This window comes from Equus caballus, chromosome 10 (genome assembly GCF_041296265.1).
Source record: "Equus caballus isolate H_3958 breed thoroughbred chromosome 10, TB-T2T, whole genome shotgun sequence".
NCBI lineage: Eukaryota > Metazoa > Chordata > Mammalia > Perissodactyla > Equidae > Equus > Equus caballus.
The window spans coordinates 47,525,479-47,550,102 of record NC_091693.1 but is presented as its reverse complement, the minus strand read 5'-3'; the positions used below and the strand labels follow the sequence as shown (position 1 = coordinate 47,550,102).

The 24,624-nt window shown below is 41.8% G+C and overlaps 1 protein-coding gene across 1 annotated transcript; it reads right to left on the bottom strand.

The window, feature by feature from the left end:
- Positions 1-5,468: 5,468 nt before the first annotated feature.
- On the bottom strand, positions 5,469-24,624 carry C10H6orf163 (chromosome 10 C6orf163 homolog). Its single transcript, XM_003362342.5, has 5 exons — positions 24,181-24,624; positions 20,359-20,453; positions 18,894-19,001; positions 13,349-13,551; positions 5,469-5,973 (listed from the first exon to the last, which is right to left on the bottom strand). The coding sequence occupies exons 1-5, from the start codon at positions 24,326-24,328 to the stop codon at positions 5,538-5,540; spliced, it is 990 nt and encodes a 329-aa protein (XP_003362390.1). The 5' UTR covers positions 24,329-24,624; the 3' UTR covers positions 5,469-5,537.

Below are 24,624 nucleotides of genomic sequence, written 5' to 3'. Positions count from 1 at the left end.
AAAAATGAAAAACAAAATATGTCATATTTCTAGGCATTTCCTTAATAACAGATTGTGCATATTGTCAAGATCGGATCACACTTCAAGTAAACTGAGTTACCAGATACTACTTGTTTGTCAAGAAGTCTTTTCAGGATGTCACTCTCCTTATGTTGATCACCTTCGGAGGCAGGTAAAAGGCCTGGACCCAAGACATGAGGAGTGACTTGAACATACCCTCCAAATGCGGCATTCTCCCTGGGCAGCTCACCTAAATCCCTCAGCAGCAGAGCAGTGGGCTTTATTCCCACAACTCTCCCATCATTTTGGGGATGCTCCCTGGCCAGAGTACACTGAGAGTATCTGTGAGACCAGAGAGCATGAAGCCAGACCATGACCCTCTTGGGTTCCCTGGAATTAGGTGACTGCAGTTGTAGGATTTTCTTTTGGATCTTCCTGAGGCCTTTCACAAAGAGGCTGGAATTCTCCTTGTATTCCAAAGAACTCCGAGATAGTATTTTTTCAGGTAGGAATCTGTTGACGTGAACCAATAGGAGAAATAACTGTCTGCTCTTGGCCACGTGACAACTTTGAGGAGAACAAAACCATGTGAGAACTAGGAAAATTTATCCTTGAGATTTTATAGAATCCACTTTGCTGAAAACAAAATTTGAATCAAGCCACTCCTTCACTAATGTGGACAAGACTTAGCGCTATGCAAGAATATCAGTTAGACTAGGAGGTTACTGATGGTAAACGTTGACACCCGTCAGGACAGCAAAACATGAATTGGGAAATGGAGCTGCAAGCCCATTATTCTTACTTCTCCAGCCCTCAACAGTATTATGACACATGTACTCACTACCTTGCTATCCACATAGCTGTCTTCTCTAAGAGTAAGGACTACCACCTATTTCACTTACCAAGACCCCAAGCATCTAACACAGCACCTGATACATAGTAGGTTGCTTCCTGATGCATGTTGAATAAACAAAATCAATAATTAATATCCTATACATCTCTATGATTTCTAGAGAGGTAGATGCTCTAGAATAGATGGTAGACATTCTAGAGATATGTAGATATCTAAATGAAATCTACAACTCTATAGATAATTCTACAACATAATTAAATGATATTCCTTCAAACGGGCAAATGACACCAATAGCCCTCCTTGGGAACACTGAGTTGGGAGCGAGGGGATGAGAAATACTTGTCCAGCATAGAGTGATAGGTCAAGGATACTACCTGGCCCTGGAGTTTGTTATGGGTCCTTAGCAGAGAGTCCATCATGGTCTTAAAGTCCAGTAGGAAATAGACAGCTAAAGCAGGTAAGGTGGAAAAAGTGCTGTGAGAAATAGGAAATGTCACATAGGGTTAAAAATAAGGAAAGGCAGACAGATAGACTTGGATCCTTGAAAATTTTAAGACCTAATGTGAAGTTATTGTGTATAAAGGGATAATTTTAACTTCATTCAACTCAATATTAAAGTGTTTATATTTGGAACTAACTAGAGTAAAACCACTTATTTTCAATCCTACAATTTGCAATCGGATAGCAATGAGTTGAAGGCGTCTGCATCTTTCAGATGGAGTGACCTCATGCAGAATACCTACCCTCGAAATGCCTGAATGTCCTTTTCTGGCTGCTGTGAGGCAGAAGTTGAATAATGCAGGTGAAGCACACACACTGCCTGGCTTACGAAAACTGGACAAGAAGTCGCAGTGGTTTCTTCTTTCCTTTTCTGAGTGATCTCAGCCAAGCAGAAAGAAGAGTTTATTAGAGGCAGCAGAACGTCAAAATCCTCTGATCTGTAAATGAACCTAAGTTTTGCCAAATAGTGTCTGCATGGTTTCAATGGAAATGAGGCCCTCAAAGCTAGAATACGCAAGCTTTAAATAAGTCAAATGGAATCAAAGTCAGCGAAAGAAAACCCCAGGGTGACTTTGTAATATAGAGTACCGAATAGCCTGACCCCTGTGCTTTCTGTGGGTGGGGAGCCCCTCCCTCCCTCCCAGAGTACCATGAATCTGTTTCCCATCCCAAAGGTCTGTTTTCTCTAAAAGCAAGGTTCTTTTCTTGGTAGAATGTCTTCCAGAAAATTAAACTGAAGTAATTTCTTGGAGTCCTCAAGTTAAGTTTCCAGATGGCCTCCAGAAATTAACAGCTTTCTAAACATCAGAAACCACGGGAAGTGCATGCACTCCCAGTGTATAGGTAGCATCTAAGACAACTAAGAAAAATGCACTCTTTAAGTTCTCTTTAAAGTAATTCTCCAAAATGTTTACAATTTTAATAACTTGCATAGGGCTTAGTATCTACGGTCTATAATGGTTTCTTTAGGTATTGTACTAAAAGTAAATGGCACCAGGAGAGTTATTAAGTGTTCTCAAGTCATGTTAAAAATTGGTTTGTTTGGGGAATGAACGTCCACTGGAAGAGTTAGGCTTCTGCAGAATTGCCACGCTACAATTCCAATGTATTTGGAAAGTAGTGCATCCTTGACACCCACTCAATGTTTCCATAGGCACTCATTTTGGCTGATGTGCTGTAGTTGTGGAAAACACACAGGCTTCTCAGTCAAATAATTTTGTGATCTTCAGCAAGTGACTTTACTTCTCTGAGTCTCAGTTTCCTCATTTCCAAAATGCAGGCAATGGCAGGTGTCTTATAGGATTACTGTGAGATTTCAAGAAGACAAGGTTTACTAAGGAACCTAGTGCAATATCTGACCTGTAGCAGATGCTCAATAAACGGCTATTGCTACATTTTCCATTGCTTCTTTTTTTAGCCATCAGGATCATCTTTATCAGTGCCGTGAAAACAAGAGACTGCTGGGAGGCCCCATAGAATGGGGTACTGGAAATTCAAGAGAGGTCTCATTTTTAGTCTCTTATCAGCTTTTTCCACTCTTTAGGGCAAATTATCCATTCGCTTTGAACTTTAATTCTCAGGGATATATTACCTAGGAGACATTCAAGCTAGGAAGAACTGTGGGCTGACACGATCAAATCAAGGTGAAGGATTCAGGTAAGAACAAAGATGATGTTTCTTCAGTTTGGCCTTGGGAGAGAGAAAGCTGGGTGAGAACAAGAGAACTGAAAGCAGACCCTCCTCCACGCTTGTACTGACTCCAGGCTATAAGGTAAGTGGCAAATGGGGGTCTGGGATCAGTCAGCCTGTGCAGATAGGAACCCGTCATCACCCTGTGACATGAGGGGTGATTAGCACTTTGGGGGCATGGATGGGGAGTCTTCCAGTGGGCAGTGGGCCCTCCTGGGGAGTCAAGGTGGGATCAGGATAGCAATAAGATTTCTAACTCTTCCCTTCTCAGATGTACCCAAATTACTTAACCCTAAGGGAACTATTGGTTGGGATAGGGGTGCAAGCCGGGGCTGGAATGTGAACTGAAATACTGACAACATGGATAATTTAATATCTTCCAATTGGTTGAAGACTGAGAAGATGGATTCCTTTTTCCAAACCAAAAATAAGCTGCCTGCTATGTTTTCATGTTACTCCCCGTATCACTGATGCCAAAGGAGACGCGCTTAACTGTGGCCATGAAATGAACCCCTTCAGAAGGCAGTTTCCTTATTATTATTATTTCTTTTTGGTGAGGAAGATTGGCCCTGAACTAACATCTGTGCCAATCTTCCTCTATCTTGTATGTGGGACACCACCACAGCATGGCTTGATGAGCAGTGTTGGTGCCCAGGATCTGGGCCTGCAAACCCTGGGCCACCAAAGCAGAGTGCATGAACTTAACCACTACACCACTGGGCCAGCCATGAAGATGGTTTCCTTTTGTTCCCCTATGGTATGTGCTCAGATTAGCATTCCTAGGTACAACTTCCTTTTACTTCTCGAAGAGACAAAAATGACACACGACATGGAGGACAGACCATGTTCTTCCAGTCCTCATCACAGAACCCATGAAGACACACACTTGCAGAATCAATAAGCCAGGCACCAAGACCTTACGTTCAGGCTGAACAAAATAATGACTAAAGCATGGGCTGAAGACTGATGCTTTCTGGATTTGAACCGGCTCTGACCCTTTTAGCTGTATGACTTGGAGAAAGTGACTTAAGCTGTCTGTGCCTGTGTGAATGGCTCTTCCCCTCACAAACTGCTGTGAGAATGAATGAGTCCACTGTGTACATGTGCCCGGCACAGGCCGGCACTCCCGTGTTAGCTGCTGCTGTTTCCTACTCAATTCTGGAAAACCTTAGGTCTCTCTCGTGGATCCATTTGCCTGTGTCTTGTAGTACTTCGAAATCTGGCTCTGTCACCAGCTGTGTGCTGTGGGGAGTTATTGAACCTCCTGGAGACTTGGTTTCCTTCCCTATAAATTGGGGGTCATAATAATTACTTTCAAAAGTTGTTGTGAGGATTAAATATTAATGTTTTTAAAGTGCTTCACACGTGTAAATACCTAGTACATAGCAACTTTTATTTTATCACCTGTAATAACCGGATGACAACTCCTGCCCCCCCCCACCACAGATTGTTGTGAGAAGAATGTACGTGACAAAGCAGCGTCTATACATGCCATTACTTCCAGCGCCGAGGCGAACAGTTGGCATGGATTGCAAGAGGCCTGCAGCGTCAGGAAGCTGAACGCTGAGGACAGTGTGGTCCGTTATGCAACCATCAACAAATTGCCACTCTGGCCATGAGGAAATCCCAGACCGGGTAATGTAGACAGATCCACCTAAGGCTCGCTCAAGAAGAGCACTTTTTAATTTACTGAAAACCAATTTTTTAATTTTAAAGCCTTCAATATAGGTTGGTTATTAATAAGTTAAGGATGTTACATTAGAGTGGATAGATTTTTGGAGACGTCTTTATGGCTTGAGTTTTCTTCCATTTTCATTTAGTAGATGTGGATATGTGTTGTTCCTAAGCATTGGGGTACCTAATAGATTTCTGCATTTTGACCCAAAGGACATGGGTTCAAGGCACTTCTGGGCTTGGGTGTAAACACAGGGGACTCCTCAGCCCTGAGCCAGGGAGTCTGACCTCTAAAGACATATTTTTCTTTCACAACTAGCAAATAAAAGTGAATCCTTTTTGAATTATTTTATATAGGGTTGCCAGAAGTTAAATTTTATCTTATTGAATTTGGGGGAAATTGCTTTTTTTCCTACAATGCTATTGAGGTTCTCCAAATAACACTGGAAGTTAGTACACCTCTCCACGATGGGAACAAGCTAAGAACACACCCCTTTGCTTGTTTTCAGCTCCTACAAACACTAAAACAGTTCCATGTCTGATGTAAACGTGAGTAAAGCCAGGTACAAAAGTTTGTTTAGACTTCTTCCAAGAAAGTTTTTCCCTCCTAATCAGTTTTCAGCTTTCTGTTACCTCTCCTCAATTAGTCTTGGAACTCACTGTAGCCTGGAATATGCTTTTGAATATTTTGCTTTTCCATCAAAATGCTCGCAGCCCAATAGTACCCTGCACACAACCAGGGATCAATAAATGGTTTTTGAGTGAATTTATTTAGTCTTTGGAATGATGTCTTTTGTAGTGAAATTTCAGTTGAAGACTTCTAATCAAGAGTTGCTTTGTCCGCCGGAGCAATAAGATTGGAAGGTGTTTTCTTTCTTTCTGGCAGAATAAAATCTGCCTGTCCTGGAGAAAGCTTAGGAAATGTATAATTGATGTACTTTTGAAATGCCACCCTCGTTTCCTGTAATTCCTCCTCCAGGAAATCTTTCCAGTTTGTCATGATTCCCAGTTGCTTCGCTATGGACAGCAGCTCCCCCTGAGTGTTGACCAATTTATCCATCACAGTTCCGAGCGAGGCCTGATGTATTTTCTCTGCTTCTTGAAGCACTTCCTGCACCTCCTCCTGCTTCTGCCTCTGAGCCATGCTACAGTAGACATTCAGTTCATGTTCTTTTTCCCTTATCAAGTAGCTCATATTCTTCGACTGGTCATTCAGAGCCGTCACACCGGTATTCACAAGTTCCTCCACGGTCTTTCTGCAAAAGATAATATGGGTTTATAAGTTAGGTGGGTTAGTCACTAAAAACAAAAGTATTTTTGTCTTTTACCACAGATGTATGAGAAATTATTACACTGTTTAGATGAGCCAGGCCGGTAGAGATGAGCTTTTGGATTGCATTAGCTGTTAACAATCAAAAATCGTTTTTCAGTGGAGGGAGGTCGCCCATGGACTTCCCTGCGGTGGTCTTGGGCAAAGCCAATAGTCTAGCGTCTGATAGTAACTTTGACCAGAAAAGCGTGGTGTGGTTAGGAACGAAGAAATAGGGTCAGAGTTCTATGTCTCTAGAGCAAGTATTTCTGTATATCAATTCAGCCACATACCTTTAGGCAGAGGGGAGAAAACTTTGTTCTCGCAGGTTAGGCTTAGCTCTACTCTTGACTTTATCTGAGCAATACTCTATGACAGTGCCTCAAGCTTCCTGGTCTTAAGACCCCTTTTTGCTCTTAAAATGACCAGGCAATTTTTGTTGATATGGGTTATATCTAGTGACACTAACAGTATTGGAAATTAAAAGTGAGACATTTTAAAAATATTTATAAATTCAAGTAAAGTATCAATAAATCCACTAAATGTTAATATAACTTACATTTATAAAAAACATATTTTCCAAATCACAAAAACTGTTGGTGAGGAAAATGGCATAATTTTACATTTTTTGCTAAACTTTTCACTGGGTTAATAGAAAAAAAGCTGGATTTTCCTATTATTTCCATCTGTTGTGATTTTAAACACCATAACCCCTGGAAAACACCACTCTCTACTCATGAGATAATAAGGGGAGTGAAAAGGCAAGAACATCTCAGTATCATTAAGAAAACAGCTTTGACCTCGTGGAGCCCCTGAAAGGGTCTTGGGGCCCTGAGGAGTGCAGGACCACACTTTGAGAACCACTGCTGAATGAGTTTGTAGATCTCTGAATATAATTAATATAATTATATATAAGTTATAGCAGCCAACCGAATTAAGTTCTTCCCATGCGCCAGGCGTCTTGTGCATATATTAACTCAATGATTCCTCAAAACAATTCTATGACGTGGTTCTATTATTATGGCTGTTTTACTGATGAGAAAACCAAGGCTCAGAGAGGTCAAATAACTTGCCCAATTTCCCTTCATTAGTAAAACTGGCAAAACAAGCACCATACCCAGGCAGTCTGAGTCCAGCACCAAGGCTCTCAGCTGCCGTGACCCATTTCCAGCGAATGTCTTTGATTAACCCAGTTTGAGCAGAACTTCTAAAGATCTGAGAATAAAAGAAACCTACAAATGTCGGATTCACATATTTATGGTTGTTAATAAAAATCCCTCCCTCTGCCTCCTAGTCTAATACAGTCTTTCCAAGACTTTCCACCTGCCCTATCTTCTAAATTCTATCCTCCAAGATGCAATTCTCTCATTGCCTCTGATTTTTCCAGCTTGACTTTCAAACCTGACAGACTTCCCCAGTCTTGAGGTAAACATTGCCCTTAGCCTCTCTAGCTGCACTGCTATTTCTCTCCTTCCTTTTCCCACCAACTAGGCTATAGCCATTATTGATAACAAGGGGTGACATTTACTGAGTACTTCCTGTGTCCCCCAGGACTGTGCTGAGCATTTTACATGCATTATACTTCATTTAATTTTCACAATAACCCACTGAGTCTGGTACTATTTTTATTTATTACCTCTTATTATTCCCATGTAACAGGTAAGAAAAGTTGAGTCCTACAGAGATCTAGTTATTGTTCAATGTCACACAATTGAGCTGGTGGGAGAGTTCCTGCCCTTCAGCATTAGCTGCTTCAGTAGTTTCAGAGGTCACTAGAAATTTTTTATCAGGAGGGCAACAAAATGAAAATAACATTTAGAATTGTTATTCTGGTAATAGAGACCAATTCGTACTATTTTGTAATATTCTGGGTGTGCCATGATTAGGGGCTGAACTATGATGAAAGAGAATGATGAGAAAGGGGGAGGAAGAAGGAGAGAAAGGGATAAATCCAAGAAATATTACAAAGTCATAAGTGGCAGAATTTGTGACTGCTAGGATACAGGGGATGCAGAAAAAAAGACGACTCAAAACCAATTTCCTGATTCTCAGCGCGAGTCAGAGGAGAATGGAGGGGCCATTAATAGAAGTGATGCCATGGACAGAGGTGGAGTGAGCATCTACCCTATGCACACCCTTAGGATGTAGTCTGATGTTTTATAAAATCTTCAGGGTGTTGGTGAGATTGTGAAAGTGATGGCCAGGGCCCCTGGGGCTTAGATCAGAAGGAACTGGAAGAAGCGTCCGTGAGCAAGCTCCAAATCCCCAAAGAAGAAGTTGCTTTCCTCCTCCAGAACCTCAGCCCTGTCACGAGCAGGCGGGAGCTCCCTGTGGCGTGGCCGGGCTTTCTCCTGGCCCACACAGAGGAGGCGGTCGTCTATGGGGCCCACAGAAGTCTCCACCAGAGCTGATCGCAGGTAAAACTGCTTGAAGAAAGCACATCTTGGATGACGGCAGCTCTCGCCCTCCACGATGGCCCCCTTTAAACTCCTTGCTATCAAAATCTCTTCTCACTAACAGGATCTGGTATTTTTTAGAATGTTCTTTCCAACTTCTCCCAGCCTGCCTTAGAGCCTGAATTGTTGACCCTTTGGGATTGACTCCTTTCGGTTTAAGGTCAGAGTGTCTCTGACCTTTATGCTGATGATGTCCTTGAAGTTGAGGAATTGCAGCCCAGAGGAAGGTGGGTACAGGGCTGGGGGGGGGGGGGTGCGGGGGCTGGCGGACAGCCTGGAGTGCCCATCACCCTTTGTACCTCCTCTGCCTTGCACGGTGCCCAGTGGACATAAAACAGGCAACCAATGAATGTGTGAATAGTAAATGGGCAACGTAGACATAGTTCTCTCCAGTATGCTATTTTTATGCCAAATAACGCCCAATTTTAAAGTAGCAAATTAAAGCCTTAAAAAAGCCTAAAAGAATGCTTGCTTGAAAAGGATTCTTAGCATAAGCAAAATATTCACCATAAGAAAATGGTCAATTCTTGTGTTTTATCTAAAATATCTTTTGATTTCTACAAATTATCCACACTGCTTTTTCCCCAAAAGAGGGCCTAGCGATTAATCATATCACACGAGGAAGGACTGAAGGAACTGGTTTACTAGTACTTTTTGGTTTTTCCTTCCCTTCTCCAGACTAAAGCTGGGACAACGTCTCCTCAAACTTTTGAAGAATGACTGTGCAGGGGGAGAGGCTGAGCCAGAAGCCAGGGGCGGATGTGAGGTGAGGTCTGGTGTACCTCGGGCCCCCAGGAAGAAGCACACGCCAGGCAGACATGTTCAGCATCTGAAGCACCCACCTCAACCAGGAGGAAAATTCGCGTCACAGGTGCCCTCAGGAGGAGGCCCAGCAACCCCTGGCAGGCATCCCGAAGAAGGGACGGTAGGGTCACTCGGTGACCTCCAGGGCCCCTTCCCACGTGAAGAGAAATTCCAAAGGGAATGTGAAATCTACGCTTCTTTCTGTAGATGGTTAAGTCCACCTGCCGGCTCTCATTTTATGAGGTTATAATCTTGGAATTTTGAAATACACACCATATTTATGGGAAGTGCTGGCCAGAAACTGAACCATTTTCAGGATAATTTTAGTGTGTCTATATACACCTATAAGACTCAGTCTGCTATTTTATAAAATGGACTCTCAGAGAATAAAAATAGATTAGTAAATAAAAATATAATCTAATATGTAATAATCCAACCTCACTAGGCTCTTGGGAAAAAATAAAGCATGAAAAACTATCTAGAAAAAGATTAGTCCTTTGCTCCCTGTGGGGCCTCTGTTAGCTCTCTTTCTCATTCTTTTTGGGAGGCCTTTGAAATGGTACAAGATAAATTGCTCACAATTTTAAAGAAAAAAATGAATGGCAGTTCCTTGCTTTCTACCTATTCAGTGAACTTCTCATTTTCCTTACACATGTTGGTTGCTAAGAGCACACTTTTCAACCTCTTTTGTATGTCCATCAATAAAAATCCTAAAAATCACAGTAAGAACCAACACTTCATTTATCCACGGGCAATTCCTAAATTATGAAGGGATCTATTCCTAAAATTCATTTGTTCATCGAGTATTTAGAGCAACGTTGAACTGGCAGATCGTTTGCCTGCTGAGCCAGCGATAAGCTATTAATCCATTTTCACGTGAACTCCAGGACTGTTAGCACTATTTTGATCAGTTATAACCACTATGTTTATGAGGAAAATACATTCTGATTTTCTCCCTGAGATACTAGGAACCTACTGCCCCCTGGTCTGGCAGTAGGATCAGTGACCCCCCACGCTGGGGCTGCAGGAGTTAGAGTGGCTGTGGGGAACATCTCCAGAGGCCAACCTTTTCGGCACCTTTGTATCTCAGGGGTATTAACACTCTCAACCTCCCCGTGGCTCTGCCTCATTACACCTCCCACCTTCCCCTCCACGTGTTTGCTCGTGCTGTTCCTACTTTTTCGCAATCTTTCACAAGTGGGACCTTCTCCCTTCTCTCTAAGGCCCAAACCAGGACTAACTTCCTCCAAGAAAGTGACCTCACCACACAGCCCACATAACCCACACACTTTTTGTTTGATCTTCCCAGAACTTTGAACTCTCCTAGCACCTACGAGTTCTTTGTACAAGTCCATCTAGCATTGCTTATATGGGGCAGCCACACTTTAGTTACTTCACATAATGCTGAGGAAAGACCTTTATTTCTTTGTGATGGAGGTGAGGACCACATCCACAGAAGGTGCTTGATAAGCTCTGGTGAAGTGAGCAGGGGAGCGTAACAGAAGGTCATGTGCTTTGGCATCATACATCCCATCAGGCCCTGTCACCTTCTCTCCACATGACCTTTGGCAGGTTGCTTAGTCTCTCGTTAAGACTCAGCGTCTTCATCTGAAGATACGGAGGATGAGAACGACAGAACGCCCCAGGAAGGAATGTGAGGATTCAATGAGAAGAACACAAAGGCCTCGCATGTGCTGGGTGTTGAATAAAGGGTAGCTGTCATCAGGAATTATAGCCATGACCACAAAAATTCCTGAGCAGTCATTCATTCATACCTTTGCCTTGGGCTGGAAAACACTTAGATCCCTTCGAAGCAGAGATGTTTCTTTCTTTCTTTCTTTTTTTTTTTAACTTTAAGAGAAAGAGTACAGTGTCTCCTAGATAATCTGTTTTGAATCTAACCACCTCAATCCACAAAAGAGTTTTCTGTGCACTTAACAAATTTGTCATAATATTTACGTGTTCTGAATCCCTGAAGTCTTGAGTGAAAGTTTATAGTCAAATAAAAGATCTACAGTAGGATTCTAAACAGTGGTCTTTCTCCATATATTAGTTTCTGCAAATGCTCTAAGGAACACTGGAATCTAGCACTGTCTAGAAATAAGATCTAGCATGCTGCAGAGTGAGTTCAGCTGATAGAACAAATTTGAGCCTTTGTTTAATAAACATTTAAAGGATGTCTACCATGTGCCAGGCTCTCCTCCAGGCAATTGGGACACATCAATGAACAAAATGATGAATATTCTAGCTAGATACATTTCAACAAGATGCCTGGCAGTTCCCTAATCTTAGTCAACTGACTCAATAAAAGGTGGCCATTGAGAACCTTCCATTCAAATCTCACAGGGAAAAGGGCTGGAGTGGGGTGAAAGCAGCAGAGTGAGGGAGGGAGCAGGAGACTGCTGGTGTGTGGCTGGATCCAGAGGCTCCTACAGGGTGGGCAGAGCTCCTGCAGATGGAGGGTGGGGAGCAGAGAGGAGAGAGGGTACCACCTTCCGCTGCTTTGGACCACAACTCATTCAGGAGTCACCGCCTTCTCTAACTTTCTCCTGAAATCCTCCGTCACCTTCCTCTTCTACCTCAACAATGATTTACAGCCTACGCAAGAAGGGAGGCACACTGACACAGCCTCAGCTGCAGCCCTCATTCTTATTTATCTGCACATCCTACAGGATTTTACCTTTGGCCCCATTCTAAACAATTCCAATGAGGAAGACTTTACCCATTAATTATACACAAATAGATTTGTTTGTTAAGTCAAGCAGCAAAGCAAAAGAGACAAGTCCTAGACCAGGAGGCCAAACCCAGAGGTTTCAGTCTTGGTTGTGCTGCTACAGCTACGTGATCTTGGGCAGGTCACTTAGCAACTGGAAACAGTGGTTTTCTCTGACTGCTGTCCTGTTAAAACTGGCCAGTTCCAGAAATATCTTATGACCCAGCCATCCCACTACTGGGTATCTATCCTAAGAACCTGAAATCAGCAATTCCAAGAGTCCCATGCACCCCTATGTTCATCGCAGCATTATTTACAATAGCCAAGTCATGGAACCAACCTAAGTGCCCAGCAACTGATGATTGGATAAAGAAGATATGGTGTATATATACACAATGGAATACTACTCAGCCATAATAAAGGACAAAATTGTCACATTCACAACAACATGGATGGACCTTGAGGGTATTATGTTGAGCGAAATAAGCCAGACAGAGAAAGACGAACTCTGCATGACTTCACTCATAGGTGGAAGTTAACATATAGACAAAGAGAACTGATCGGTGATTACCAGGGGAAAGGGGGGTGGGGGGAGGGCACTAAGGGTGAAGTGGTGTACCCACAACATGACTGACAATAACGTACAACTGAAATTTCACAAGGTTGTAACTATCATAATCTTAATAAAAAAAAAAACTGGCCAGTTCCATCAAATGTTCACCACATATATAAAAGTGGTTAGCTTGGTATTGTTCATATATACATATGATTCACGTAAAAAATTATTTGTGATTATGCACAAACATAAGGCTGTAAATACATCAAAAGGTCATGGAAGGATACAGACCCCATTTTAAAATGATTGTCTCTGGGAGAAAGGAGGGAATTGGGAGCAGCGAGTTAAGACTTAGCAATTTTTGCTCTGCATATTTCCATAATGTCATCATTACGTACAGCATCTATTACTTGTGTAATAAGAAAAGACCAAAAGTAACACATTCACAATGGTGTATGATACAGGCTAGAAAATGTGAGGACTGAATTTTCTGTGTTTGTGGAAAAATATTTGTTGATTCTTCTCCTCACTCTCTTAAAACTGGAGATACAGAATGAAAAACACAGTATATCGGACAGCAGTTATCTCCTGAGAGGTGGAGAGGAAGGAAATGTGATTAAGGAAGAGCACATGGGAGCTTCAGAGGTATTTGCAATTTCCAATTCCTTCGGGTGGGTGGTAGGTCCTTGAGTATTCATGTTATTATTTTCCTTTATAACACACACACACACACACATACATACACACATTCTACAATACATTATACATGGTTCCAGTGTGTTCCCTGGAATACCTTCTCTGGTCCTGCACTGCTTCGCGGGTCTTCTGTCTCTCTTCAGCCCTGGCTTTCTCCACAGCCGCGATCTTCTCCCTGTGGCATTCCATCATAATCCTTTGGATTCTGTGGACCATGCGTTGTTCCGCAGCCAAGTGTTCTCTGGTCAGTTCATCTTCCATGTGTTGATACATCTCTATCTTGGTTTTGGCTGCCATTTCCTTAAGCAACAGGAAAACTAGATTTAGACGTCACAGCTTTGATGTTTAAAAATGCACACTAAGAGGTTATTCAAATCAGAATTAATCTACCCAATGGAATGTACACCTGTTAACCCTGATGATTTAAAAGAAGAATGTGTACAACACGGAAAACTTTCATTTATGATGATGCTAAGTAAAACCGTAAATGTACAAACTATGTAGCATAAGTATGTCTACAGATAATATTGGAAGGGCATATGCAAAAAAGAAAATAATTGGGTTACAGGTCTTTTTTTTTCTTGATTGCCCAAATATTCTATTATGTCATATTATCTTTATCCATGATTAGAAATACACAATATGATTCTCTTTTAGGAAATCAGTCCTGGAAGATGGCAGAAGTAATGACTGTGCCTCCTGAATGGAGGGAGCCTGAGGCTCAGGCAGCAACAGTCATACTTTACTGTGGGCACCGGAACCTGCCTGCCAGGCCCCACTGTCATTCAGGCATTCCAGCTCATTAGTGTTGAGAGCCTCTTTCTCATTCACAGAGGGGACAGGAACAAGCGTTCCATTGCTCCAGGGTAGAAGGACCTGTGAACGCCTTTGGCCAAGTAAAGAGAGGAGGCACGAGTCAAACCAAGGCTTCGAGAAAATGAACTCGCAAAGAAACTCACAAAATGTCACCACTTTGAAAGTGCCTACTACTCCACCATGTGCCAGTACTGTGCTAGGCTGTTGCTACAAACACATTCTCGTGGCTGGAATTCCTGTCCTTGCAGACTGACTGTCAAGTGGAGACCAACAACCAAATTGTGCAAAAAGTTTTTTAATAGACATATATGCAAGAGAGGAGGAGCAATTAATTCTGTCTAGCAGTTTCAAAGCTTTCATTTAAAGGTAAATTTTTATCTCTATTTTAGGGATGACAAGAGAACATACAGAAATTAAGTTATTTCACATAGTGGGTCAGTGGAAGAACCAGGAATAGAAACCAAGATTCTCGATGCCAGTTCCTCGCTTCACTGCTGGCTGTGATGCTAGGGTCTTTCAAGAGATTCATCAATTTACTTTCATTCCAGAAACCCTGTACAGTCTTATAAGATAGCACAGTGAGGTTCCTGCCTTCCTCCTTCCCTCCTGCCTCCCACCTCCTTTCCTTCTTTCCTCCTCCTCTTCCTCCCTCCCTCCTTCCTTCCTTCCTAGCTTCAGTATCCATTCTTCAAATGAAATTTTACCCAAAGTAGAAAGAAATGAAACCAGTAAGAGTTCTCCTGGCTGAGGTTGCCCACCCCTCTTCACTACCCTTTCTGTGGGGGCCCCGACAGTGTATGCAGACAAAATCCTACAGCTGAAGCTGAAAGTCAAGGGAACTCTAAGTTTCAAGGGAAACTGAAACTGCTCTAGTTTTGTATAAAAGTATTTCAACAGTTAAAATATTTGTTAGACAGACTTCAGCTTTTTCAAGAGAAGGAAAGTTTTCACTTTCTCACTTCAGCTACTCCAAGGATGAAAAATAAAAAAATGAAAAAGACAACAGAAATCAACTTGAAGGATCTCTCCAGAGTGACCTCAGTTCATGTAGTTAGAAAATTATTTTTAGGAAAACATTGGCTGCTTAAAATGTTAGCTGGGTTTTCCATACTGCAGAAGGCTTTGTTTCTTAAAGCACTAAAACGTTTTTTGTGTGTGTGTGAGGAAGATTGGCCCTGGGCTAACATCTGTGCCAATCTTTCTCTATTTTGTATGTGGGGCACAGCCACAGCATGGCTTAATGACTGGTGTGTAGGTCCGTGCCTGGGATCGGAACCTGCAAACCCTGGGCTGCCGAAGCAGAACACGCGAACTGAACCACTATACCACCGGGCCAGCCCCAAAGCACAAAAACTTTTTGATAATAAAACATTTTGAATGGAAATCTTTCTAAATGTCTTTAACATTTACCTTACTTTATAGGAAGAGCATAATGAACACATTTTAATGTTTCTTGATGATCCAGGCTCATAGATAAAGATGAATGACTGTATTGGGCTAAATACTTTATATTGCACTTAAAAATTGCTCGAGTTCATAGGGCTATTTGTCTCTGTTATAAATGACCCCACTGCTTTGCTTTTTGAGATTTGACATCTGATTTTTGTAATTCTCCTCAGTCTTCACATGCTGTTGGACCAAGGACTCCGTTCTAACTGCTGTTGGTGAGTTCCTTTTTGTCATTTCTTGTTTCTGGCTTTTAATCTATTTTGGATTTGTGAAGTCAATCAACCATGTCTGTTGGGTTCAGGTTGTCAAGTAAGTGTAAATAACATTCTAGTGGGGAATAGAGAGGTTCTGCTCCGGGTAATAAGCCCGAGTTTTTGTCTTATAGTGAGAGGCCTTTAACTTCTTAGGGGATATTTTAAATTATGTCTGGGTTTTCAAGTATATTCTCAGCAGTTGAGATTATGGAGTGGTTGTGCTTTAGACAGATGAAGTAGTATCCTAATACATTTCTATTTGAATCGTAGCATTTAAAATCACACCCATCCCTTTATTTTGGCTAGGTTCTGAACTAGGACTCAGAGAACTAAACCCGTCCCTCTTTCATGTAATGACTTAGTAAAATCCAAATCATTTTCATGCCTCACATAGTATGTAGAATACACGTTTAAAGCTACAAAAATAATTCAATGACCTATTATTTGGCAGTGTTCTTGCTCAATGGAAAGTCTTCCATTAAATTACTTTTACTGAAATGTGTTTTGAGTGAATCAGCCCATATTTTGAGACAAGAAACAACCTCAAGCAATCCATCATGTTTACAGATGTTTGATAGACATTTATTATGCAATGTCTCCCTCAGCAGAAGTTTTCCTTAGGTACCACGTGTGGGCATATCTGGGCCTCTCTGAGTACCTGATTTGTTTTTACCTGCGGACATTGTGATTCATGGCATTTTCCTCTTTGCATTGACTGCCAGAAAGCTCAAGGCCCAATTGCACAGGACCTCATGGCTTACATACATTTTTAAGTTTTAAATTCATCCCTAACTTCATTATATTCTCTAGTCTGATTTTCCTTTTGTTATTTTCTCTTAGCTTCTATCTTATCATTTACTTTTTAACATTATTGTATTTGAATAAGATAACATAAACACCTTTTCAAAATACTATCTGTCCACTGGATAAGATCTTGAAATTTTATTTATCAGCAAGCATCTGAGACTTATCCCAAATTCCTAACATCGTATAAGAGCAATACCTGGTGGTCTTTACATATCAGAATTTAATATTTGATTCTAGAAGAACTTAGTTTTCTCAAACTTAATGTGTGTGAGAATCACACGGGCTGCTGGTTAAAAACATTGCCAGTGACTCTGCAGGTCAGGTGGGGCCCAGGAATCTGCATGTTAAGCTTCCAAGTGAGTAGATTCTAAGGCAGGTGGTTCATAGACATGCCCTGAGAAGCAGTACTAACGTCCACATCTGGGTACCCTGCAATTGAAATAACAACCCTACGCACCCCTCTTAGACAAATCACTCCTTCATATGAAAAACGCCCCTGAGACTGTGGCATACATGTAAATTCCCAAACTCTAGACAAATATTGTAGGAAGGTCACCCTTCCTCAGACTTTTCCCCTTTAAATTTTCTTAGGACTTCTTCTATTTTAGCACTATAAGTGCACCAACACCACCAAAGACTATATGGGATACAATCAAATTACTTAAGGGAAGACTAGGATGGAGGCTCCTTGAAACAGGCATCACATATAAGTTATCCTTGTATCTTCATAACCTAATGCCAGAAGTGATATTCACAATATGTATCCTTTTGCTGCCTCACTGGGGCAGGGTCCTAGAGCCCCTACTGATTTAAAAGGTTGTCCCTTTAAATTGCTGCATTGGGGGAGGTCCAGGGGTCTAGGGGCAGTGACCAGGGTGACCAAGGCATTAGGGGGCTTGGGGAGCGGCTATTTGTCAACTGATAGAGAAGCATTGCAATACTTTAAGAAGCACTATGGCCATACTGGTACATGCCAGCTGAGCAGAGGACTGTCTAGACGTGCTGTATACACTCCTCGTGTTCTGAACTGAAATAGGCGAAGGGCAGTGGACCCCTGCAGCCAACCCCTCACGGACCATGGCCGCCGGGGCCAAGCAGGGAGGGTCCCACTGCCCTTTAGGAGCCCCGGGGCAGAGCTCCCTTTCCTGCCAGCCGGTCTTCTGAGGACAAGGGCAGTCCATTTGATCTCACCTCGTATGGATCTGATATATGGTAGGTGCTCATTGCTGAAACAACGAAAAAAATGGGCCTGTGGTCCCTAAATTTTTGTGAGTTATGTTCTTATTAAGTTAGGCCAGACTTCTGCCACTTTCCCTCCAGCCTCTGCCCATGAATCTTCACATCTGCGCTGCTTACCGTCCTGTCCCTCCCGTGGCCAACATGTACAATAGTTCTGTATCATTTTCCTTTGAGCAGATGCTGTAACCGAGGTACTGCGCTAGATAATGACTCCCAGGGCTTCTGCCTGGAAGGTTTGCTAATTACCTAGAAATGTGCTTGAACAAGTTAACAGGTTAGAAAGAGTTGCCTTCATTTTATGACCTCTGGTCCTACAGGACATATTTGAGAAACAGCTCCGGAATCCCTCTTGGCACTGTGGTAAATGCAAATTTGGGGGAAAGGATGCAACCAGAAAGCCCAGGAGAAGGAACAGAACAGCCTACTTCCATTCACCAACTGAGCACTGACGAAGTCAAGGCAGCGGGCGGGGCACTAGGGCGGTAACGACGAGGACGAGGCTGCGGTCATGTCAGATCAGACATTCAACAAGCAATCAATCTGTTTAATTACAACGGCCATGACTGATGACTGCTGTGAATGAGGACGGGGTGTCAAGGACAGTGTACGGGTGGCAAGGCTGAATGGGCAGGTAAAGCTTCCATTAAGCAGTAACGTTTGAGCTAAATCTGATGAATTGTGGGAAGAACATGCTGGCGAAGACCCCGAGGTGGGAAGGAGGGTGGTGTGTTCAGGTTTGAGGACCCAAAGAAGGGCAGTGGGAGGAGGAAAGAAAGCTAGAGATAAGAGATACAGTGAGTCAGACAGGCAGGGGCCAGACAGGCTCCCTCAGGCCTTGAAACCCCATAAAGGTTTGGGTTCATTACGTTGAAGGCTGTGGGGTTCCCCTGCACCCACTCTGCACTGCCATCACAGAGTTCAGCATCTCTTCTGTGAAAATCGTGGGCCTCCCAACCAACCTCCATGAAACACCCATCTAGATTCTACATATTATTGTTTTTTCTCTTATTCCCTTGCTAGAGCTTTTTAGTAACTTAAGTACTTTTAAAAAGACAACAAACAAGCCACTATAAAAACCTGTAAACTTTTTTGATGTTCCTCTTCCAGATTCTGAATTTTAATTTTGTGTCTGTCATTTGCTTCTTCAAGGGCTTTCTCCACTGCTTGTTTTTGACGTTCGTTAGCCTTTGAAAGAAAGAGTCCATTTATTTATTAATATATCAGGTTTCCTTGTTTACTGAAAATGAGCGACCACCAAGGGGCCCCTAATTATTTGCTTGATTCCCATCTCAAACCTCCCGTCACAAACTGACTGGCTCAGCCAGAAATGCCCGAAAACATCCGAACCTTTGGCTAGTATCGCTATATCAGGACTTGCTAAAGAGAATTTTACTATGGGCTGCTGGCTTGCCTTTTTTGGGCACTTTATTTCTTGCTTGATTGACTATCAAAGTAATGTATGCCATCGCAGAAAACATAGAGAAGTGGAAAGATGCACAAAGCTAGAAAGAGCTGAGAAGGGAGGCTGTGTACCATCCCAGATCCCATGCATCAGATCTTCAGAAAGAGGGTTTATTACTTTGTTTGAAAAGAATGTCCAGAACATTAGGTATACTTATACTGAAATTGTAGATTATTCATAAAAGCATTCCCTTGTATTAGGGTATATATCAATGGTTCACAATCTATTTGAATTTGTTATTATTGATAAAGATAGATGACTACAAAAATTTTTTGCACTGGAGCATTTTATACTTTCAAAATACTTTCAGACCAAGCTGTTGCTGGTGCAACTAATATGGGACAATTCCAACACTATTTGCTATGATGTCTATTTTATAAAGAAACCAAAAAATGGTTTGTCCTGCTGCCAAGGAGCTTTAAGTCTCTTTAGGAAGTCATTTATGTCATTCTATCCATTACTATCTATAACTGGAAGAAGTGGGGGCTGGAGGATTGAGATTTTGCTTCAGCTAAGTGTCTGGGACCTGACTGTGAGCCCCAACACACTCAAAGTGCCCCATGACCCTCAACAGTCATATGGACAAGGGATCACAGACTTTGGAGAGATGTGGAACAAGGAGAGTCATCCATGAAGAAGCAATTGGAAAAAATAAGCACTTAGAGGTATTATAAAATGCACAAATGCATGGTCTACATACTAAACATTAAGCTATAATAAACACTTGTCAACAGGGATGTCTTTTTTTAATTCAATGAGAATAAGGGGAGTAGGAGTCATCCATATATAGGGGCAATTTAGAAGGAAAGAAACTCCTAATGATGTCTGCATCTTACTAAGCACCTACTGTGTGCTGGGCACATTATTTCATTGAACTCTCTCAACAATCCTATAGAATGAGTATTATTGTTTCTCTTTCACGTTTGAAGAAGCCAAGACTCTAGAGTGGAAGAACGTGCCCAAGGTCTCACAGACAGCCAGGATTCAGAGTCAGTTCTGCCTGAATACATTGTTTCAGACAAATCCAAAAAGTGAAAGAATTGTAGAGATGCATTTAGGTTGACTTCCAACTTCTTTTACCTGAGCCCATATATCAGCTTCTGCTTTTGCAATAAGTTCTTCGAGTAGAGCTTCTTGAAATTCTTTTTCTTTCTTCAAAATATCTGCCCCAATATCTGTATATTTGAAGAGAAACAATTGCAAATATCCACAGACTGTTTCTTGGTTTTCCTTTCTACTATTATCTAGTTATTCATTAGAATTATTTAAGAGCAATATCCTTTTAGGAGACATCAATCTTTTCTTTAAAGATACCAACAAAAGGGCTAAGTTTTTCCCTAATTGATTAGGAGGGAACTCAGGCCTGGGTAGAGTCAGCTGTTCCCTTCATCGCACTCAGTCCACACAGTAGGCAATTGGGGAAGTAAAGCGGCAGAAAGGAGCACATTCCGAAAGTAGAAGGGTGAGTGCGTATTCAAGACAGTAGCACATTATACCGCTACTCTCTCCCTGCTCCCACCTGGATGCTGGTGGTAACTCCATCAGGAAAGTGGGGGCAGAATGCTTTCCTTAGTACGCTACAAGCCTGTCTTTAGTGTGTGGGTCTTCACGGCATTAGCTGCTTTAGCTGTGGAGTGAGGTAAGGGGTAGTAGTTGACGACTTCTCTGTCAATGATCTCATTTAACTTCCAAATATTCCCATAATAATACCCTCCCTACTCGGACAAAAAGGCCTAAAGAGGTTAGATGACCACACAGTATCAATAGTTAGGGACAGAGCAGACCCTGGAGCCAAGCCCTGAGCTCGTTGAGCTGGGCACAGGGTTTTCTCCATCTTCTCTTCCGAGAGTGGGTTGTCAGAGGTGGCTCATGACTTGTATGGGGGTGATGAGCCCTTTGAGTGCTGAAATCACACAGTGATCTTTCTCTCCAATCCAAACTCTTATAGTATTTACTCCATTCACTTCTCACACCTTAGATTTGTTGAATTATTAATTTTTCATGTGTTTATGTTTGGACGATCAACTTCCTCAAATTACAAAGCACATCTTATACCGCAGTGTGTGTCTCACGGTGCCTACCTGGGCAATAAGCACAGATAAGACATTGTGGACATACGTGTTTGTCTGCACAACACCTCTTCTCTCCCTCTGGTATCAAGACCCATTTCTCTCAAGAATGTCCCTCTCTCACTTCAGGTTGTTCTGGTGGGACTGCCAATCACAGCAGTCAACCGGTTTGGCCCATCACATCATCTCCATTCTCCAGGCACATACTCAAGCCTGGCCATCCAGCCTCTTCCCTAGGGTTTTATATAAGGATGTAAGGAGAACATAGCTCTTTTTCCTCTGATGTTTCTAAGCTGGAGGTAGTAGGTGCTTAGAGCTGTTTGGAACTGCTTCTCCTCCTTTCCCAGCTGATGGTGTAAGCCTGGCTGCAGCAGTAAACAATTAGGCCGACTCACTAAGAGAGCAAGTATGGACAGATTGAAAGCCCTGATGCCAGATTCCCCATGGGTTTCTCTGTTAAAAGGGTCAAGAAATTCCCTTTTTTGCGTAGTCTGGTTTGAGTTGTGTTTCTGTCACCTGCAACTGAAAATACATGCTTGGTGGCATTGATTAAAGTCTTTGCCACTAGATTATCAGTGAGTCTAAAAACATAGGGCAGTGAATACCATGGCAGAGATGGACATATGCTCCATAGGCTCAATGTTGTATAGATAGAATCATGAAAGATCCTCTAGAAAGACATGTGACTAAGCATGGACCATCAACATGTTGAACTTCATAAAAATGTGATACAAGTGTGGACTGCTATTACTCTTTTTTATGCTTAAATCCCATTACTTTATATTACTTGTTCCCAACCCTGATTGTACAACAGGATTCTTGCATAATTTTTTTTAAATGCCCATACTGGGGCCGGCCCCATGGCCGAGTGGTTAAGTTCACACACTCCTTTTTGGTGGTCCAGGATTTCACCGGTTTGGATCCTGGGCGCAGACACGGCACTGTTCACCAGGCCATGCTGAGGTGGCGTCCCACATAACATAACCAGAAGGACCTACAACTAGAATATACAACTATGTACTGGGGGGCTTTGGGGAGAAAAAGAAAAAAAGGAAGATTGGCAACAGATGGTTAGCTCAGGTGCCAATCTTTAAGAAAAAACAAATGCCCGTACTGAAAAATGAACAAACTATTAACACAAAGAACAACTTGGATGGCTCTCAATGGTATTATGCTAAGTGAAAAAAAGCCAATTTCAAAGGGTTACATACTGTATGATTCATTTATGCAACATTCTCAAAGGGATGGAGTTAGAGTGATGGAGAACAGATTAGTGGGTGCCAGGGGTTCGGGAGAGGGGGTGTTAAGGGATAACAAGAGGGAGTTGCCTTGTGGTGATGGAAGAGTTCTATGTCCAGATTGTGGTGGTGGTTACATGAATCTACACGTGAGAAAGCTCATAAAACTATACACCAAGAAAAAAAGTGCATATAGGTCTGTACCTGAGTGAATAGTATTGTTCCAAAGCCTGTGTCATGGTTTTGCCAATGTACTAGCGTTATGTGATTTTGATGAGAGAAGCTGCATGAGGGGTACGTGGGAACTCTGTTCTATTGCTAAAACTTGTGAGTCTTAAACTATTCCCAAATAAAAAGCTATCCAAATTTGTAAAAAGACAAATGAATAAAGAACCACACATACTGAGGTCTGACTCTGGAGGTTCTAATTCAGTAGGTCTGTATTGGATTAGCATTAAATCCAATGAGTTTGTTTTTGGATGTCTGTAATAAAGACAAACTTCTTAAAGTTCTGTAGTACCCTGCTGGGGTTGAGAGCCACTGCCCTGCGCAGTACTCATTAGCACTTATATAGACATTTCAACATGCTTTTGAATTTACTTACAAAGAACAGAGAATTTTGACTCTTTTGACTTAAAATAGTCAATGACAAATACAGGTCATTGAACATGAAAGATTAATTTCTAACTAGTTAGATTTAATTTATCCACTTGGTGTTTGAACTCAGATATCCTGGAAGGCATAAGGAATCAATCAATAAAAGCATATCTAAGAGTGAATATCCACTGTGCTGCGTATAAAAAGTCAAATCATTTTAGAGATTATAATTAATAAATCATACTAAACATTTACTAAAAGTTAAACCAGTTTTGGTACTGATATTTTTAGAAGATGATTCCAATTTGATCTTGCCTTACATTTTAGTTTTTTCAAAACACCTTCCTTTCTCAACTTCTTATACTTTCAAAGATGAGGAGTGAACTTAAATCACTAGTTTACTATGTTAAAGGAAGAGAGGATCAGAGAAGTACTTAGAGTCTTTAGGAAAACACTTCTAAGGCTCAAAGTCAAACTGAAAACTCTGATAGGGAAGGAAACCTGTCGCTACAATTTGATTTGCTTATTAGAAGAGTATATATAATAAATCTTCTCATGCTATCTATATGTAGCTACTCTTATGTCACCAGCTACTAACAAAGGTTACGGTTTCTTTCCCCCATTTATTAAGGTGTTACTTAGAGATAGTTCCTCTTCTGTGTGTGGCAGGTGCCCGAGTATGGGCAAGGGAGAAAAGAACTCCCATTTACTATTATGTGCCAGGCTTTATAATAGGTACAAGTGCTTCATTAAAGCCTCATAACAAACCTGCAAGATAGGTGTTAACATCCCTATTTACATGTAAGGAAACGGTCTGAGAGGCTCAGCATCCTGTCCAGGCCCACGAAGTCTAAGTGGGGAAGCTGGACTTCAACACTTATTCTTCTCAAGCCCAACAGACAGCCCTGTAGGACAGCAACTTTGATCAGGAGAGCTGATAAAAGTCTATATAGCAGGAAGAAGAACGGTAGAAAAAGGAAAACAGCAAAATCACTTACCCAGTATATCTTTGTGAGTGTAAAAACGTGTCTTAAATGGCTTGTATTCGTGGATCCGTTTGAAGGTTTCCCCAAAAGGGGCTGGTGGGATTATTTTATTACAAACGGCACAGCAAACAAAGCTTGTGTAATTCGAATTTCTGATCATAATTGAACTTAAGACGTCTTTTACTATGTACAGTGAAAATACTCAGGGTAAGAAAAAGTAGCTTTGAGAAAATCTAGAAGTTTAAGAAAGCTGGAAGAGGTTCAAGGCTTCAGGAGGATGCTAGAGGCTGGTAAGAATTAAACGATTCGCCATGATTAGGTAGCAGGAAGGTGGCTAATGGGCAAGAGCGGTATGAAAGCCTCTGCCATATAAGTGTGGGCGCTGATGGGGGAGAGTTAAGCAGTTGCTCCGTCCCAGACTCTAGCATTAAATTGTTAACTTACTTAGCAACTGTT